Here is an 18,136-nt window from a genome sequence, read left to right as displayed (position 1 = left end):
ATCTCGAAGAAGACCAGTAGTATTCACTAGGTCTATAACTAGCCTATAACTAGCTAACACTAAAAAAACACCATGTCCTTATTCAAGTTCACCTGCTGCTGTGACCCTGCCACACCAACGCTGTCTAATAAAGGGAGCGGCTGGGTTGCTTTTTCTGTCATCTGTTTTGCATTCATGTTCTATCCTCAGCACGTCAAGCCCATATTTAAATGCATTTGTTTTCACTGACATCCTCGTGCCATTTTCATTCATTTTAGCAAACATTGCATTGCTGGTTAAACGCATGCATTTCCTTTCCTTAGTAACCATTGTCATAGTACACAAATCTGCTAGCGCAATATAGCTGAAATAGCTGGTATTTGGTTGATTCCAACGTCCATTTAATAGGCTATACACATATAGCACTGTCAACTAAATGTGTAGCCTACCAAAAAACGAATTTTCTGGCATTCATAACTAGTGCATAATATTAGGACTTAGGCCTACACTTTGTTTCATAACTAGTGCATAATATTAGGACTTAGGCCTACACTTTGTTTCATAACTAGTGCATAATATTATGACTTGGGGCTACACTTTGTTTCATAACTAGTGCATAATATTATGACTTGGGGCTACACTTTGTTTCATAACTAGTGCATAATATTATGACTTGGGGCTACACTTTGTTTCATAACTAGTGCATAATATTATGACTTGGGGCTACACTTTGTTTCATAACTAGTGCATAATATTATGACTTGGGGCTACACTTTGTTTCATAACTAGTGCATAATATTAGGACATAGGGCTACACTTTTTTTCTTGAAATAACTTCTGTTGTCCTCCACCTTTCTTTTCATGCCCGACATCCTCGAATCGACAGCCAAGCAAAGATTATAGAGCTAAGATCTTTGCAGCCAAGTGTGCCAAAAACTTCTAATCTACAGCATTATAGTCTACAGGGAGCTAAGCCAATCAAAAAACAGATCTGTCTCAAAGACGTATTTTGGGTGGTGGTACTGAAGTGGGAAATGATTTAACCTTTTGTGTACCGCATGAGGCGCTTTTTCCCCCCATTTCAACCTGAATATTGGTGGGGACATTTCAGTCATTATTTGATACTGGTGTGGACACGTCCTTCGGACCCCACGCAAATCTACGCCCATGAATTCCTACGATATCTGATGGCAAAACCAAAAAGTATGTGAATTATGCTAACTATGCTAATTAGCAAGCTTAAAACTCAAAATTGAGCTTGGTAAACAAAATATTTGAATTCAGCACCCTCAAATTGTGTGAAATAGCCCCTTTACCGACTTTTCCTCAAATTAGCCAACAGGACTTTTTCTGAACGTTTGTTAGCTATCTGCTCTCCCTCTATTTAAGAGATGCCTTTACAATGTCTCTTACCACTACTTACAATAGAGTTAAAGATCATTATGACTTAAAGGGAATGCTTTTATTAAAGTTTCTGCATAGATAGGTCATTTGTTACTGCATTTGGCATCAGAACATACATAACTATACAAAGTCAAAATATATAAAATATCTAAAAATTGGAACTGTCCCATCAAAGGTTATTACAATCTAAAAAACAAATTTTGCGCATTATTAAAATGAGCATCCCTTTGTTTGGATCTTGAAAGCATTTACAGTACTGTGGGTTGTGAAGTGTCATTAGTGATGAAAATAAATCAGTGCCACATCCATGTTGAAAGAAGCATGCCTGGTAGCAGCAGTCTCCCTGGGGGGGGTGGGGACATGGCTCTGAACGGTCCACAGCCAGCAGGAGCAGCTGACGGGTAAAGGCCTCATCCCTTTAGGGATGCCCAAATGATGAGGCCAATAATTACAGCCACAATCCCCAAAATTACTATCAAAACGCAGATCTTCTTCCTCGACTTGCGCTGGAAATATATGAAGGGCCATTTGTGAACTGACACGTATTAAAGTAATATGAATAATATAAAGTAATACAAGGACACAAAATGAGTGTTGAGTATAGCATTATTTTGTGAATTTAAGGATATGTGTTGAGTATAGCATAATTCACACAAACACTGTGGGTGTACATTACAGCATTGCAGTAAGTTTTCAGTCTTATTTGGCATAACACTTATTGCTGCTTTTACTTCTAAATTAATAATCAGCAAATAAACTTCACTAAACTCACCAAGTCATGCTAATTCTAGAACAGTGCCCCGTGAGTATCATATGTCCCTTTACCTGATAGTCTGCTGCTCTTGCCAACTGCTGAGTTGCAGATTGGACATTGAGGTCAGCACTCTCAACGTTGGCCTCTATGCTGTCTGGGAAACCACAAAGAAGGAAGTGGAAGAACCAGTGTGATTAGTCTGCCATTGTCCTACAAGAAATGTGGTTGAATCACAATCAGGGAACAGCAACCTGTGAAGTGGCGTCCTGCCATGTCTGCCATGTCTTTCTATCTGCTTTAGTTTTTTTGCGAGTTGCGACCACCATTTTTCAAGTCAATAAACATTCTTAATTTTCGAATGTCTTTGTCAGGGAACATCTGACTTTTAAAAACCATAGGCCTGGTAGTCGCTCAGACAAGGAGTTATAAGATAAAGGCAATACCATTTGTGTCACCTAATGCAGTTCAGTGAATTAGCAAGATACCATCAGAAGGCAACAATCATAAAGCACAGTGCGCGCGCGCGCACTCTCTCCCCTGCGCATAAAGCTGTCTGTTATAGACGTTCTATGAGGTACCAGTGTTTTAGCTGCGTCACAAAACAATAAGCTTTGTCAGACTACTTTTAAAATGATATTCAGGGCTATATACATTTTAAACAATGGCCTTGCGTTAATTCTTCAGATGGGAAGAGTCAGGAATTTTTATACGCTTTCATTGGTGGTTAGGATATGGAGTTGGGGATTGACAGCAACAGAGCCAATCACATTATGAGAGATGCTGAATTTAACATCAACTGCGATGTTTGATTTTAAATGAATGTAAATTTAGCCGGGACTGTAAGCTGGCACACGTGGGTGCTCGAGCGACGGAGCACCCACGGTATCGGCGCCTATGAGCCAGAGCATAGGGGAGAACCGGGACGAATGAAACACTTTTTAATTAAACGTAATTTACAAAGACATTGTAAAACACTGAAAGTTAATATTTTGTCACTAGCAACATACATCTGTCCTTTGTCAAATACAGTTGCATGTATAGCTCTGAACAAAACCGTTCAAGAGTTATTTAAGGAGAACAGCATGGGGAACGAATTAAACATCCTACAGCTTAAATTATGTAAACTTCCCACGACTTCAATATTTGACAACATATCATGAATAGTACTTCAAGTATGTGTTATTTTAGATAGAATGCTGCTGGGCTATATGTCTTGGTTCATGTCTGTTAACAACTCATTGCCGTCAAGCGTGTATCTCGCGGTTGCATCCATTACAAACAAACATGCAATGTGAACGTCTGGGATTGGGGCGAGCACTAAATGCTCTACTGAATAAGCACAAAGTCAAACCTTTAAATGAAAAACACTCTTTAATAATCAAAAAAATAAACCGCTAATAAAGGAAACTTGTGACCATCAAAAATCATTTATTGCCTGTAACTCCGTGATAACAGGACGTAACAGGAAGGCATTTGGCTGAGCAACGGAGGTTAATATGCTCTATATTTTGTCCAAATGATGTCTATCTATCATCGTTGCACTCAGAGAAAACCGGAATGTTTCATTCGCCTGCGTTTCTTTTACGGCTGCAAACGGGATTCACTCGCAGTTAACCAAATATTTCTTTATTAGGGCAGGGCAGGCATATTTCTGGCTATTAAATTATTTCTAAACCAGTCTGCTAAAGTCTGTAGTGAAGTCTGTGTAGGGTTTTCCAGGCTCCATTTCATTTTACAAGACACCCTGCTCACAAGAGACATCTGCCGGTTGTTTGGGTGTTGCAGCGTCACTGGAAAAATACAAATTAAAGTCGCGTGATCCCGTGTGATGTTACGCGCGGACCACGAGGGAAGCTGGCCAATTTAAAGTAATGCCCACTGTATATGATAGATAATAAAGCTTTTTTAAATCCTTTGAAATCTCAGAATTGAATCACACACTAGGTTAAGATATGCTGTTTTTTGTAGAATCCCATTTACACCGTAAACTGATATTTATTTTTTCCAATTTCTGTTTAGGCCTGTAAGGACTCCATATTATTTGATTTCTATTAGTATTTTTTTTTATTAATTGTGTGCATTGGCATAAACACAACACATTAAGCACTTACATCATGTTCTGACAGCATGCTTTGACAGACTATTATGGTCTGTCATCTCAATGGTACTCATTATCCATGTGAGCTCTTTAGTGATCTTCACACCTTTAATTGGTCTTTGAGGGGTGTCAACACCCAAGAGCGGGTTTGCAACTCTCTTTAGGTGTCATTGTCAAAAGGTGTCAAAATATCAGCAGTCTGTTGGTTCCTTTCATGTGAGAGTATTGAAATCTAAATTCATATCTCATAATTTTTATATTCATTATGTCCTGATGTTTCTTATGTCTGTTTTTATGTGTCCTGCTACTTCCTGATTTTTGCTACCATTGTCTGACTGGGTCATTCATTCAAAATTACTATAGCATGGCAGTGCAACATAATACTGAGATTGCACTTGCACGTGTATGTGTGTGTGTGTGTGTGTGTGTGTGTGTGTGTGTGAGACAAAGAGGGAGATGTGCCGTCAGATGTGTATGTGGTCCTTACACTACCATGGCCTGTGGGCCTAAAGGGGTCTGTGAAAATGGAGAATGAAGTCTTACCAATCATGTCTCCTTGCTCATGGACCATCATTCCCAGGTCTTTAAAGATTTCATTGATGTCTGTGATGTCAGACTGAGAAAGAAAAAACATATTTTAAGCAGCTCAAATTATGCAAGATATAGAAAACATATTCTCCAAGTGAAATGGAATAGAAGTAAAAAAACAAAGTACACACTATGATAAACAGAGTATGACATTTAAGTTGTGTGGAGTTTACTCTGCAATTCAGTTTACTAATCAATTCAGATGAATCACCTCTAGCTGCCGTATGGACTGTTCTCTCTCCTGGATGAGATACAGGTCATCCTCAGTAATGGCTTCCTCATCTGCCTGGATTTGTGTCTGACCATCACTGATGATAGGGAAGAGTTGGCATGACAACGGTGACAAAATACTAGACTAAAACAAACAAGACCCTATTTTATTTTACATTTACACATATTGGTGTTAGGGTTAGTTTAACGGTTCTCTAAGCACGGTTGGGTAATGTCACTTCTGTTGACGTTTCAAACTAAAACATAGAGCCCCCTCCCTCCCCTGCAATTGAAACTGACATGAATGCGCATCTCATCGGTGATTGGCTGGAACAATTTGTTATGTTTCATGGTCCAGGCTGGACCCGACTGTTTTTGTTGCCGTTTTTGGAGCCTGGGTTCCTCACAGAGACTGCGTTTTTTTACAGTTCATTCAGGGGACAGGCAGCTAGGGGATCATGAGGAGATGTTAGCTGTATGTGACAAAAAATGTTTTAGCTTAGAAACTGCATAACATGACTTAGTGCACCTTTTACATACAAGTAGCTGATCTACAGCACTGAAATAGGCCTAAATGTCCGCAGCTACTGTTCTGTGGAGTATAAATAAACAAAAGTAGGGTTTGTGGTCAATGTTTGCAGTTCCACTGTAATGCCCAAAGCTGCCTACAGTGGGCATCGCTTTCAAATGGCCACTTCAGTCGCGCATTACGAGGCGTGAAGCTGCGTGAAGCTTTAGTACCACTTTCAGCCACTGTGCGTCGCATTGCCACTGTACATCGCTCTGCCTGCCGCCCCTTCTGAAAAAGCTCGATTTACCTCGATTTAGGCTACTTGGGTTGAGGCTTGACTACTGGTAGCGAAAATCGAAATCGAAATTTGCTGTCTACATTATTGTCAGTGTTGGGGTAACGCAACTACGCAAATCAAAACAGTGGTGTGATAATTGAGCCAGTAGAGAAATAACTATTCAGAATTAATCTGTAGCCTTGGGTAGGCTTCTGCGACGTTTTTAACAGGCTACGCTATAGAGGCTTACACAACTATGACCCACGTTTTGGTAAATTCATTTGCCCTACTTCTTGACTGCAATGTAGTCAATTTACTGCTTGACATGTCATTTTTATTTTTCTGTACAATAAACAAATACATCTGCTTTATGCCGCAGAATTACATTCATATTTGGAACTTACATAGGCCTAATCCAATGCATCGTTACACTACGTTAGTGTTTCCCAAAACCATAGTAGCAACGAACGTTCGCAACCACTATCGTAAAGTTGTGTAGTTACAACTACACCTCTCGACCTGTGGTAGAATGCTAGTAGAAGCATAGTTCCAGGGATCTTCAGGTCAAAGACGTCACTGACGCCAGTTATTTGTTTGCAAATTAATAATTATAAATATATTTAGGTTTCTAATTGCCCAAGACGTCACTGACGCCAGTTATTTGTTTGCAAATTAATAATTATAAATATATTTAGGTTTCTAATGCCCAAGGCAGAAAATACATAAATTAAAAGTCATTTTGCAGCCATGTGCACGTAAGAAAAAGTCACACACATGCAGATAATAATAAGGTGGTGCGCACTTTTTGACGAGTCAGCTGAGAATATGTAGACTTTGATTTTCATGGGGGGGGGTCCTTGTTAGTTTACGCAAACCAAGCCAAGAAGGCAGATTCTGATTTTGATAATATGATCTGCACAAAAGATAAACTTAGGTAAACAACGATGTCAATATTGTTGTCAAAATCTTAACCCAGATAGATTCGAACTCTTGGAAAGGGGACTGGTAACTGCTGTGCAACGGCGGCTGTCATCTGCCGGCCTTAACACAATGCGCCACAGAAGTATGTGCAGGTGCCTGTACTAAACGTCATTAACCACCTTAGTCCAGACTACTGAAGTTTGGAAACTATCATGGTCCAAACTTACAGTACTATGTAAGTACGACAGTTTTGGGAAACAGTCGTAACTTACATGTTGGTTAGTTGAACGATGCATCCTGTTAGTAAAAAGCTAACCTCCGTAGTTGTACGGGAAACGCACCCCATGTAGGCCATTGGCAATCTGTTTATTTTATTTTATGAAGCCTACACAGTAGATCACATGCCACATTCTCACTTTCAATAGACAGATGCAATAGCCATTGGTCAAGTATTGAGTATAAAGCAATTAAGATAGTACCCTATACAAAAAGTACTTCATACTATCATAAAAATTTGTTAAAACGAATAGCATTTTGCAACTTGACAAAACACTGGATTAAATACCATAGGCACAGGAGAAAACTTGTACATCCATTGGCCCGTGGGGAAATCACATGTGTCTTTGTTCATGGGTTTGGCCTCACAGCAGAGGCTTAGACAACTATGACCCACGTTTTGGTTTCGTAATTTGCCCAACTTATTGACTGCAATGTAGTCAATTGACTGCTTGACAGGTTATTTTTATTTTTCTGTACAATAAACAAATACATCTGCTTTATGCCGCAGAATTACGCACTTGGCCAGCCTATAGAACGGGCACATTTTGGAGAGAATAGAGAATGACGCACGCAAGAATCTGTAGGCTATTTGTGGATGGTTACCAGCAAACAATGTTTAATGCATTAACTCAAGACGTCAAACCTTTTCTAAACAATACAAACAGAAAGGATGCAACAGGCAGCAAATTTAGAAGAGTCATTTCCAGTGGAAGAACAAAATGCTGAATGAAGCCTAAAGATATGAAGGCATATCTGGCAAGTTGTTATTTTTTGAAGACATAAATGGTTGGGCTATAGGCCTAGTTTGCAAGAAGGAGACATAAAGCGTGAGTATGCCACACTATTTATATTTATATAAAATTCTTCAACAGAAGGCCTGCCTCGAATGCAGGCTTGCCCAAAAAAAGGCCTGTGGTTTGCGCAGCCTACAGTAAGTAGGTCAGTGAGTTAGGAGTCCTCTAGACTTCTTTTAAGCTGTCTCAGAGGTGGAAAGTTGCGTTCGTTGGGGGCAGGGGCGGATTAACAATTCATAGACCCTTGGGAACAAATATCTGATGGCCCCCCCTGCCCAACGTGAATCGGGCGGTCAGTTAATAGGCCTATCTGTGAGGCCAAGCCTCACCAAGTAGCCCGTTTGTTTACAACTAACATGATCATGATGCTGCGGGACAGTGAGGATCAGGCGGTGCGGCAGGCAGACATCACCATGAGGACTGGCCAAGCGGCAACATTCTAATCTGAACAATGAAGCCTACCCGGAAGTTCGAAAAACTGCAATACATCTTGTAGGCCTAACGTTACAGATAGCTTAGCTGAGGCTGCTCGGGCTGACGACGAGGCGGGTTCACCGGCTTGCTCAGGAGGTGGGCGGGGTTAGGATTTCCCAAGGTTTTCCAAGATGGCGCCGCCCATACCCCCCATAAACGGCTTCATAACCGTTCTTCAGAAAATCTATGGGTGATGTCACAGACGCTTTGTCCATATTTTTTACAGTCTATGGGACTGGCCAGAAATGGAGCGCCAGCGGAGCTCTGAGAGAAGCAGAGAAGCGGTTGCAACACGCCGACATCACGGGCACCGTGACACAGGGGAGGTTGGGCCTTGGAGTCATTACCCGAGCAAGCTGGAAGGAGGCGAAAGGGAAGGAGCGTGGAGGAATGGTGCAAGAGGAGATCCGAGCTGTGGAGGAGGAGAGCAGGCAAGCCAGCGCGCAGTGGCTATGAAACAGCAAGGCAGCTGGACCGCGGTGGGACAGCGTCCGTGGAAGATCCCTTAGCTGGAAGGACATCTGGAGCATGGAGGGGCATCGACTGAAGTTCCTGCTGAGCTCTGTGTACGATGTACTGCCAACACCGACGAACTTGCAAAGGTGGAGGCTGTCAGAGGACCCATTTTGCGCACAGTGCAAGAGACCAGCAAACCTCGAGCACATCCTGTCATACTGTCAAGCAAGCCTGACCGAGGGGAGGTTCAGGTGGCGCCATGATAAAGTGCTGGCGCAACTGGCGGAGGGACTAGAGAGAGAGAGGAAGCGGAGAAGACCCCAGACTCAAACCAATGGCCCCCGCTTTATCAGCTTTCTCAGGCCAGGGGAAAAGGCGGGCAAGGAGGGCAGGTGTGCAGGGATCCTTGGCACGGCACAGGACTGGGAAATGAGAGTTGACCTGGGTAGGCAACTCAGGTTCCCGGAAGAAATTGCCAGCACCAGCCTCCGACCAGATATTGTGCTCTGGTCTCCTGCAACAAAGCAGGTGGCTTTGATAGAGTTAACGGTACCCTGGGAGGAGAGGATCGAGGAGGCACATCAGCGCAAGTTGGGGAAGTACCAGCCGCTCATCGCAGAGAGCCAGCAGAGGGGCTGGAGAGCCTGGAACCTATCAGTGGAGGTGGGGTGCAGGGGAGGTGGGATGCAGTGGAGGTGGGGTGCAGGGGATTCCCAGGACAGTCCCTCTGGAGAGCACTAGGGAGTCTTGGGGTTAGAGGTGCAACCCGCAAGAGCCTAGTGAACAGCATTTCAAAGCAGGCAGAGCAGTCATCCAGGGGGCTGTGGCTGAAGCGGAGTGAACGTTGGCAAAGCCAGGCGGGCAGAGAGGAAGGGAGTAGGGTTGCACGGTAGGTCCCAGATCGGCAGAGGGAGTAGTTCCAGGACGCTGGTTCTGCTGTCAAGCCCCACTGAGGTGTCGTGGGCTTGTTGACGAAACATCAGTGAAGTGGGGTGCCCACTTGAAAACCCGATGATGTTGACAGGTCCATGCCGTGCAGCTCTGCCCTTAATGGAAGACGTCTGAGGGGAGCGACTTCAATGCTAGCAACCACACAGAGGGAGCAGGACTCAACTCCTGCCAGGCGTGGTGGCTGCGGTATGCTCTACCGTTTAAAGACACATTACATTTAATGCTTATAGGCTATGCCGAAATAGTTTCAACATTTTGAATATCAGTGTCGGGTAAATTAGGAAATGCCTTATGGCTGAAAGCTGCTTGGGATCCCCCCTGTCAAGCAATAACCATACAAAAAGTTAAAAACAGATGACATAATGCCCGATCTATAGCCTAGATATTCCAATATAGTCGAATACATGTGTTTATTTTAGAGGGGATATTCGAACGTCATTTTTGAGCAATTTTGACAGCCCTAGTCCACTGTAGGCTACAATGTCGTATTAACACCTTCCACCTAACCCGGTAAGTGGGGTTGCTATAATCGTGTGAAATAGCACCACTGAGTAGCCTATGCAAAATAGCCTTAAAATCGTTCGGTCGTGCCTTCTGGTTTCTCCACCTACTGGTTTCCTTTGCGTGCATGCGCTGCAGCAGTTGTCAGACATTCACAAACAAGTTTTTAGGCGGTTTGAAATTAAACTTTTCATACGCCATGGCTTTCGGCTACATTACAGCCACTTTCAAAAAAGACATGTAAAAAATATATGTTTTGAAATCTAGCATTAAACTGGATTCGATCCCGCAAAAGCAACACGCATGACTCTCTCCATCCTGATTCCCTACTCTTTGAGCCAACTAATATGTTACGCGAATCAATTAACTATTGTAGGCTACCATTAATTAATAACGTAGGCAACACCCAGGTAACATGTTGTCCAGACTATCTGAAACAAGGGGTTGCCTCTCATCTACAACAACTGGTTACCTTGGGCTGCTACAGTCATCAGTGCACTGTGCACAGTAGGCCTATGCTACTCTTTGTGGTTGATCAACTAAAAATAAAAGATGTATTTGGTGATGACGTTATTGTAGGCCTAGTAGACCTACATTCTGAGAAATTAAATGGTACGAGAAACGATCTACATAGCGCACAGTGTTGCGCGGTCTGCCCGAAATTAAGCGGTCGCCCGCGGGTGTTTGTGACTTTAAACAGTGGATGTGCTTTAGTAAATGTGCTTTGTGCTTCATTTAGCATTATAAACCAGTTCTTACGCTAACGTTTTAACCAGCAATGTATCTCTCTTGCCTATACCTTGCCTCACCATTTCTGTTTTCGAAAGAAGATAAATTAGTTTGTTTTACAGAAATGGCCTACTGTCACACTGCATGCAGGCTATAACCAAAAGCACACATTTTGTAAATAAGAGGGTCGGATCGCGGGTCGGGTATAATTTTGTCCTAATTAATATTCGCGGACCGAGTTGCGGTTGGGTTGATTAAAATATCGGTCGACCGCGGGCCGCTTGTGACCAAACCCGCGCAACACTGATAGCGCACCAGACCGCGATGTCTTCAAGGGTTGAATGAAGGGAGTTTGCAAAAAAATGAGTGTGTTTTTCAAGTCAATAAACATTCTTAATTTTCGAATGTCTTTGTCAGGGAACATCTGACTTTTAAAAACCATAGGCCTGGTAGTAGCTCAGACAAGGAGTTATAAGATAAAGGCAATACCATTTGTGTCACCTAATGCAGTTCAGTGATTTAGCAAGATACCATCAGAAGCCAACAATCATAAAAGCACCTGTCTTGGCCTTTCTTCATCTCTCCCTGCGGTCTGTGTGTTGTAGGCTAGATTTGCGTGAGTTCTTTCTATCTGCTTTACTTTTGTGAGTTGCGACCACCTAGGCTATGTTATAGACGTTCTATGAGGTACCAGTGTTTAGCTGTGTCACAAAACAATAAGCTTTGTCAGACTACTTTTAAAATGATATTCAGGGCTATATACATTTTAAACATTTGGGGCTGAAGACCCGACAAAGCCTTGCGTTAATTCTTCAGATGGGAAGTGTCAGGAATTTCAGCATAAAAAAGACGCTCTCATTGGTGGTTAGTATATGGAGTAGGGAATTGACAGCAACATATCCAATCACATTATGAGAGATGCTGAATTTAACATAAACTGTGATGTTTGATTTTAAATTAATATAAATTTAGCCGGGACTGTAAGCTGGCACACGTGGGTGCTCAATGTTTTCAGTGGGTGCCCGAGAGACGGAGCACCCACGGTATCGGCGCCTATGACAAGCGTATCTTGCGGTTGCATCCATTACAAACAAACATGCAATGTAAACGTCTGGGATTGGGGAGAGCACTAATAAGCACGAAGTCATGCCTTTAAATGAAAAACACTCTTTCTCAATAAACGCTAATGAAGTAAACTTGTGACCATCAAAAATCGTTTATCGCCTGTAACTCCGTGATAACAGGACGTAACAGGAAGGCATTTGGCTGAGCAACGGAGGTTAATATGCTCTATATTTTGTCCAAATGATGTCTGTCTATCATCGTTGCACTCGGAGAAAACCAGAATGTTTAATTTGTCCTGCGGTTGTTGCAGCGTCACTGGAAAAATACAAATTAAAGTCGCGTGATGCCGCGTGAACCGTGAGGGAAGCTGGCCAAGTCGAAGCACTTCCCACTGTATGTGGCTGTTTTCGTTTTCGTGTGGAGACACAACTTCCTGTCACTTGCCAAATGGTTACCATCTTTTGAAATGAAACAAAATGTTTTAAATTCTAACCTTCCAAAAGGATTAGTACTTCCTCCAAATTCATAATCTGTGGCACCACCCTGAAACCAAACATTAAAACCATTTTAAAAATAATTTCTCATACACCTTCACACTTCAAACTGTTTTTCTGTACCGTAATTGTGAATGATCACAATGAGGAAATACAGCATTAGTCAGATCTTAGCAGGCCACACATTTAACAGTGAGGCATGGGAACTAAACCAAACATACTGGGAGATGTAATTCACCAACAGTTAACATAAAAAAACATTAGGTTTAAGTTATAAGAGTAGACTTCACACTTGCCGATACTCTGGAGCTGGCACGAACTCTGGCAACAAACTCTTTCTCTTTCTGTGCGGCCTCCCTCTGAGTCCTTTGGAAAAGTGCCAGTGCGTTGGAGAAATCATTGACAAGGCGGTCCTTCTGGATCTTTCTTTGGCGCTAGATGATGAGGATGGACAGTTAAGTGATTTGGGGTTTTCAAGGGGGTTATTTGTTTGCTGAACAACTGAGCTAATGTTTCTGCTACAGAAAGACAAATCTGTGTGAATCTGAAATTTCTACAAATGTATGTGCCCATTTTAAATAGGATGGTCGTTTTTGAGTCTGTAATTCATTCACATCCAGGGCAACGAATGAAATCCAAGTACATAACATCTAACTTAAAGCAACAATTTGCCACTTTTGGAGGTATATGTTTTTTGAGCAACTACTTTTGCCATTTATTCCAAACACATAGTGCCATGCTCAAGAGTCAGGTTTGATATTACAACTGGTCACTAGATGGAGACAATTTGCCAATCATTTAATTCTTAATGTGATTTTTGAATACTGGCAATCCAATACTGAAATACTTGAATTTCACAGAAAATGAGAGCCTTTTGTTGTCAGCTGTAAGTCTCAAAATAGGACTGCCTGAAGAAAACAATAAAGTTTCCATAGTTACTGATGATATGGGGTTGCATGTCAGGAAAAGGACCAGGGGAGATGGCAGTCATACAGTAAATGCACAAGTATACATTAAAATGTTGGACTCTTGTCTTAGATAGATAGATAGATAGATACATAGATAGATAGATAGATAGATAGATACTTTATTGATCCCCAGGGGAAATTCAAGGTCTTTCAAAGTCTTTCCATCAATCGAAAGGATTTTTTTGGTGATGAAGTCATTTTCCAGGATGATAATGTATCTAGCCATAGGGCAAATTATGTTTTCTTATTACACTGCTCTTCATAATGCTGCAGAATGCTCCATTTCACTTGAATAGGCCTTCCCAACGTTTGGTGGTCTGATATTTCTCGATACCAGACCGTTGCTAATAACAGACCGCTGTCAAGGAAAATGGATTGTGTGCTTCCCCCAAAGACTATGCTACAAACTATTCAGTTGTAAATGCATATTCCGGTCTTACTCAAAACTGCCCCGATTGATATTGTTTTGGTCCCAAAAATGTACACTTGTTATCATAGGTTGTTGTTAGAGCAGAGTTTTCCTTTAAACTAGGGTAGTTGTGTCAACCATATCTTTCTAGGTTGAAGTCAACAATAAAGTAGTGATCAAATCTATCAGCAGCAGTTCCTCTTTGGTTTAAAGTCTGAGCTTATGGTTAGTTAAAAGGACAGTTGCTCTGCAACAGTAGGGCCTACATGAATGAATAGAATCACCCTTCCAACAACAATGACTTGGATTTTGTTCCAAAACAAGAACAACCTGTGTTACTCGCATGATTCCGCATTGGCATTTGGACATAGTTGCTCAGTTCAATAGCACACAAATGTATAATATACAAATGCAAGTAAGCTGAATTGTCAGTTTCCTTCATGACTGTCGTATGGAAACATAACTAAAGCCTACCACATTCCACAGGAAATGAAACACAAATACTGTGTGAGAAAATGACCTTGACATTGTAAATATCATGATAAGGCAATTACTTTACCTGCTCTGTTGTTACCGGCAAGGAACCAAACTCTTTCATCAACTTATCCGTTTCTTTGGCAAGATTGTTGACATTTTGCTGCTTCTGTTGTCTACAATGCAAGTACAATATAAAGTCAAAGTGTGACACCACCCTCTTTGTTAATAAACCTAGACTTTCATCCAATGTCAATTCACAGGATTACCATCTGCCATGTAAGTCAACAATAAAATCCCACCAAAGCAAACTTTACCTAATATTCCTCAACATTTGCTTTGCTCAGACATATACTAAATTGAATCATAATTGAGATGACAGAGGGACCTTGCACATTAGCTAACCCTTTTGGAAACGGAGCCTACATGACCTGAAGTGCACTACGGTTCCATATCACACAGGGTAGGTTTTGAAGAAATTAGCCCAGAAACAATTCATAGGCCTAGTCAAGGGATTTAGTGGGAGTATGAACAGTAAAAAACGAAACTAACATGTTTTGTGTCCGTTTTACAATCACAGCCAAGGGATTCAGTGGGAGTAATGAAATTAACAGGGTAAATGTTTTGTGTCCATTTTACACTCACAGCGTTTGTCTCAGCTCAGTGGTGTCCTGTGGTGTCCCTACTTGACTGACAATCCTCTGGATCTCAGATGCTGGTACAAACACAGGTACAAATGAAACACACACACACACTTTAAATGTGGCAATCTTAGCCTTAACATAAATATCCATTTTGTTCCGTTGATGAATATAAAGTCTCAATACTCTGTGCACTTACTTTGCTGTGTGATCTTTTGTATATTGGAACTGATAGTCTGTGCAAGCTGGTTCGGGTCCTTGGGCACTCCACACTGGTAATCCATCTGCTTCTCTGAGGACAAATTACAGCAAGAAATATGAAATCTTGACCCGTCACAGAAAAGGAAAGTTGTTTCACAGAAACGAAGATGCTTAGTGTCTAAGTGTATGAATACACTATTTCTAAGGAGGCAGAGAAGATTCCCAGAACTTTGTCAGGTTGTTATTTTGTGTCAGGTCTGTAATTTGCCTTTTACAAGAGGCAAAATGCATGAACAGGCCTAAAAGGAAGAACCATAACCACATGCAAATTGAAGTTGCAATAATGACTTTTTAAACACGCCTACAGATTTAACACACATCCATGTTTTACATACATGCAGCAAAATATGTGGTTAAAGGAACAACGTCTAATTATTTATTGCGAACAAATCTGGTGGAGCAGAGTAAATGGCCATGCGCCAATTGTTTGTGGCAGGTTTACTGTTTTTTCTTTATTCTTTAAAGTAGAGAAATATGAATTAAATAACAGGCACAAAACCTGAAGGAGTTCCTTCAATGTCAATATAGCCTGTCTGTTACTGTAAGTGTACACAAAACATGCTACTTGCGTTATTAATGCCACCCTAGTCTAAGTGCTTTTCGGACAAACCAGAGCCATTGACTATTCTAATGTGTTCGATAGGTAGTGGAGCAGTCAAGTAAATTCGCCTGTTTCATTGAGCCTCTTAGGCATAATTGTTTACATTTTTTAATGGCAGCAATCCCTTTTTAATGGTAATTACACAACAATCTCAACACCTGCTCTGAAAGAGGTGTGTGTGAGACGCCCTTGGTTCGAAGTAGCCTAGTTCATGCGGAAGTCCCATAATAATATTGGGACTTGCATTAAAAATGTATTCACAACAACCACCGCAGAATATATGTTAGACTGAAACAAATACACACAGTTTCATAATTTCTCGAAACTATAGACTGTAGTTAGACTACCTTAAGTCGACAGCTGTTTTTCGGGACATTGAGAGCGCATAAAATATGCTAGGCTATTTTTGATTTACCAAGGGGCGACGCATTAACGTGATGACACCAATTAAATTATCGTTCCAAAAATCTTGAGTAAAGTTAATGAATATACCTGCAATACAGGCTAGTTTACCTTACAACGCTTAAACCAAAGTCAGTTTCTGCGCTGGCTTCCTGATCTTTGAGTCATTTCTATGTCACATGATCAGCTGGGTGCGTGCGCTGCCAACACATTTCCTCACTTCACGAGAACACAGAAGGCGAGAGGAGAGGGAAGGGGCCAAATTTTGAAGTAGACGCTGCACACGCAACGCAAGAAGTAACCTTCAAGGCCAAGGCAAGCACTTTACAGCCTACAATGATAACACTCGGATCCCTGATAGCCTAGAGTAGTGTCCGAAGAGAGGAATAGGATATCGGAATGCCCAAACTAGATGTACCGCATAGCGGTACAAAATATGACCGCCGCTCAGTCCTGTACATCCGTTCCGCGAAAATAAATCACACTTCAATTTGTCTCCATCTTTTACTCCATCCCCCACTCTTGAAACTTTTGTGTATGCTTGTTTGGCATGCCTGAGTGTGTGTGTGCGGCTGCACAGAAAGTAGGCTACTGGTGCTGAAAAGGTGAATAGATTGTAGAATAGCCAATGAAAGATGTAGCATTGTTATAAAACCTTTAAAATCTCTAAACAATCACAAGTAGGTCAGTTCATCACAGTTCATCCATTGCAACTGGAATGATGAAAGGTCACTTACACCTGTAGGCTACATTGTATTTGGGAAAAGCAAAAGGTATCAGCATAATGTTATTTATTTATTTATTTATTTATAAACAAAAACATCTCTGTCAGTTCCATGCCGTTTTCAACAGCTATCAAAAACAAAGGTCATTTTTGGATGGATGGATTTTTTGTGAATTTTCTTCTTCTACATAAGATTTTAGTCATCTTTAGTTCATGTGATACTTTATTGTCAATGCACAAATTAAGTAACAGTTATCTGAAACGTTATTGTTAATGCACAAATTAAGTAACAGTAGTCTGAAACGAAATGCTGTTTTACATCTAACCAGTGGTGCATATAACTGACATGTCCAAATGGGCCTTGATGAAATGCGTCGCTAGACTGTTCATACACATTTTAACGGGCCAAAGTTGAAGAGCTGTTGTCCGTTATTGTTCGTGCAAATATAGGCTGATTCATGTTCCCTTGCATTGTGTAACTGAGGTCCATGGCTAGTCTGACTTTCACCAGACCAAGCTCAATCTTTTAAAGGAGAATTCCGCAGTGATATTGACCTAAAGTGTATTGAAACATGATACCGAGTGTGAACGTATGTCTCATAGCCCATCTCGGCTTGTCCCCTGCACTCCAAAATCTGGCGCTAGTTAGCCGATGCTACCAACAGCTTTTTCAATAGTGGTGCTTCGGCATCGGGCTAGCCATGCAAATAAATCACTGTTTTACACCCATTTACGAGGCTCAATGTATCTCCACACTTCATTGGTAGACTTCTGAGGGCCCTGACATTTAAAATGAGACATTGAGAACTTTGAAAAAGCACTGGTAGTTTACTTACAAGACGATTTATACAGACAGTATCTTCACGAAGTTTAGCGTTTGCAGCTATCTTGAATTTAGTCACGATAAGTCAAGCAAAGAGTAAGAATGAACAGGTATGATAAGGGATCAGATTCCAAAAATAATTCAGTGGAAATGCATGGATTCCAGTTTCTTCCAGTAGCTTCGCTAGCGGCGGTCATAATAATAGTAGGAATATGGTGTTGGTACCACAAACGACAAGCATTTGTAGTTTTTATTTTACAGAGATTTTACAGACATTTACTACAGGTGAGTTGAAAACAACCAGGATCCAGTGTGAAACGTTTATTTGAAACTAGACAGTAAAAAATT

The 18,136-nt window shown here is 41.3% G+C and overlaps 1 protein-coding gene across 3 annotated transcripts; it reads right to left on the bottom strand.

The window, feature by feature from the left end:
• Window positions 1-1,422: 1,422 nt before the first annotated feature.
• Window positions 1,423-16,474, bottom strand: stx7l (syntaxin 7-like). 3 transcript variants are annotated; one of them, XM_048250481.1, is made up of 10 exons: window positions 16,332-16,473; window positions 15,177-15,269; window positions 14,982-15,051; window positions 14,422-14,512; window positions 12,782-12,919; window positions 12,485-12,534; window positions 5,035-5,131; window positions 4,779-4,851; window positions 2,209-2,291; window positions 1,423-1,889 (listed from the first exon to the last, which is right to left on the bottom strand). In XM_048250481.1, exons 2-10 carry the CDS (start codon window positions 15,259-15,261, stop codon window positions 1,794-1,796), a joined length of 783 nt encoding a protein of 260 aa, XP_048106438.1. In that variant the 5' UTR covers window positions 15,262-15,269; window positions 16,332-16,473; the 3' UTR covers window positions 1,423-1,793. The 3 variants fall into 3 exon arrangements, 2 of the variants coding, with proteins under 2 accessions (XP_048106438.1, XP_048106437.1); XM_048250480.1 differs by having other exon boundaries at window positions 16,353-16,472; XR_007194345.1 differs by having other exon boundaries at window positions 1,874-1,889; window positions 2,209-2,347; window positions 16,353-16,474.
• Window positions 16,475-18,136: the final 1,662 nt, after the last annotated feature.

Source organism: Alosa alosa, chromosome 8 (assembly GCF_017589495.1).
Source record: "Alosa alosa isolate M-15738 ecotype Scorff River chromosome 8, AALO_Geno_1.1, whole genome shotgun sequence".
NCBI classification, from domain to species: Eukaryota; Metazoa; Chordata; class Actinopteri; order Clupeiformes; family Clupeidae; genus Alosa; species Alosa alosa.
Note: the sequence above shows the minus strand (reverse complement) of the source record. Positions and strands in the feature narration are given on the sequence as shown.

Excerpts from the sequence above, each read along its gene's own strand:
- stx7l (XM_048250481.1), bottom strand. The coding sequence starts at position 15,261 with ATGGATTACCAGTGTGGAGTGCCCAAGGACCCGAACCAGCTTGCACAG. Across the intron at positions 14,513-14,981 it reads ACTGAGCTGAGACAAACGCT|ACAACAGAAGCAGCAAAATG; the intron begins GTGAGTGTAAAA and ends CTTGCATTGTAG. Across the intron at positions 12,920-14,421 it reads TGCCGGTAACAACAGAGCAG|CGCCAAAGAAAGATCCAGAA; the intron begins GTAAAGTAATTG and ends CTCATCATCTAG.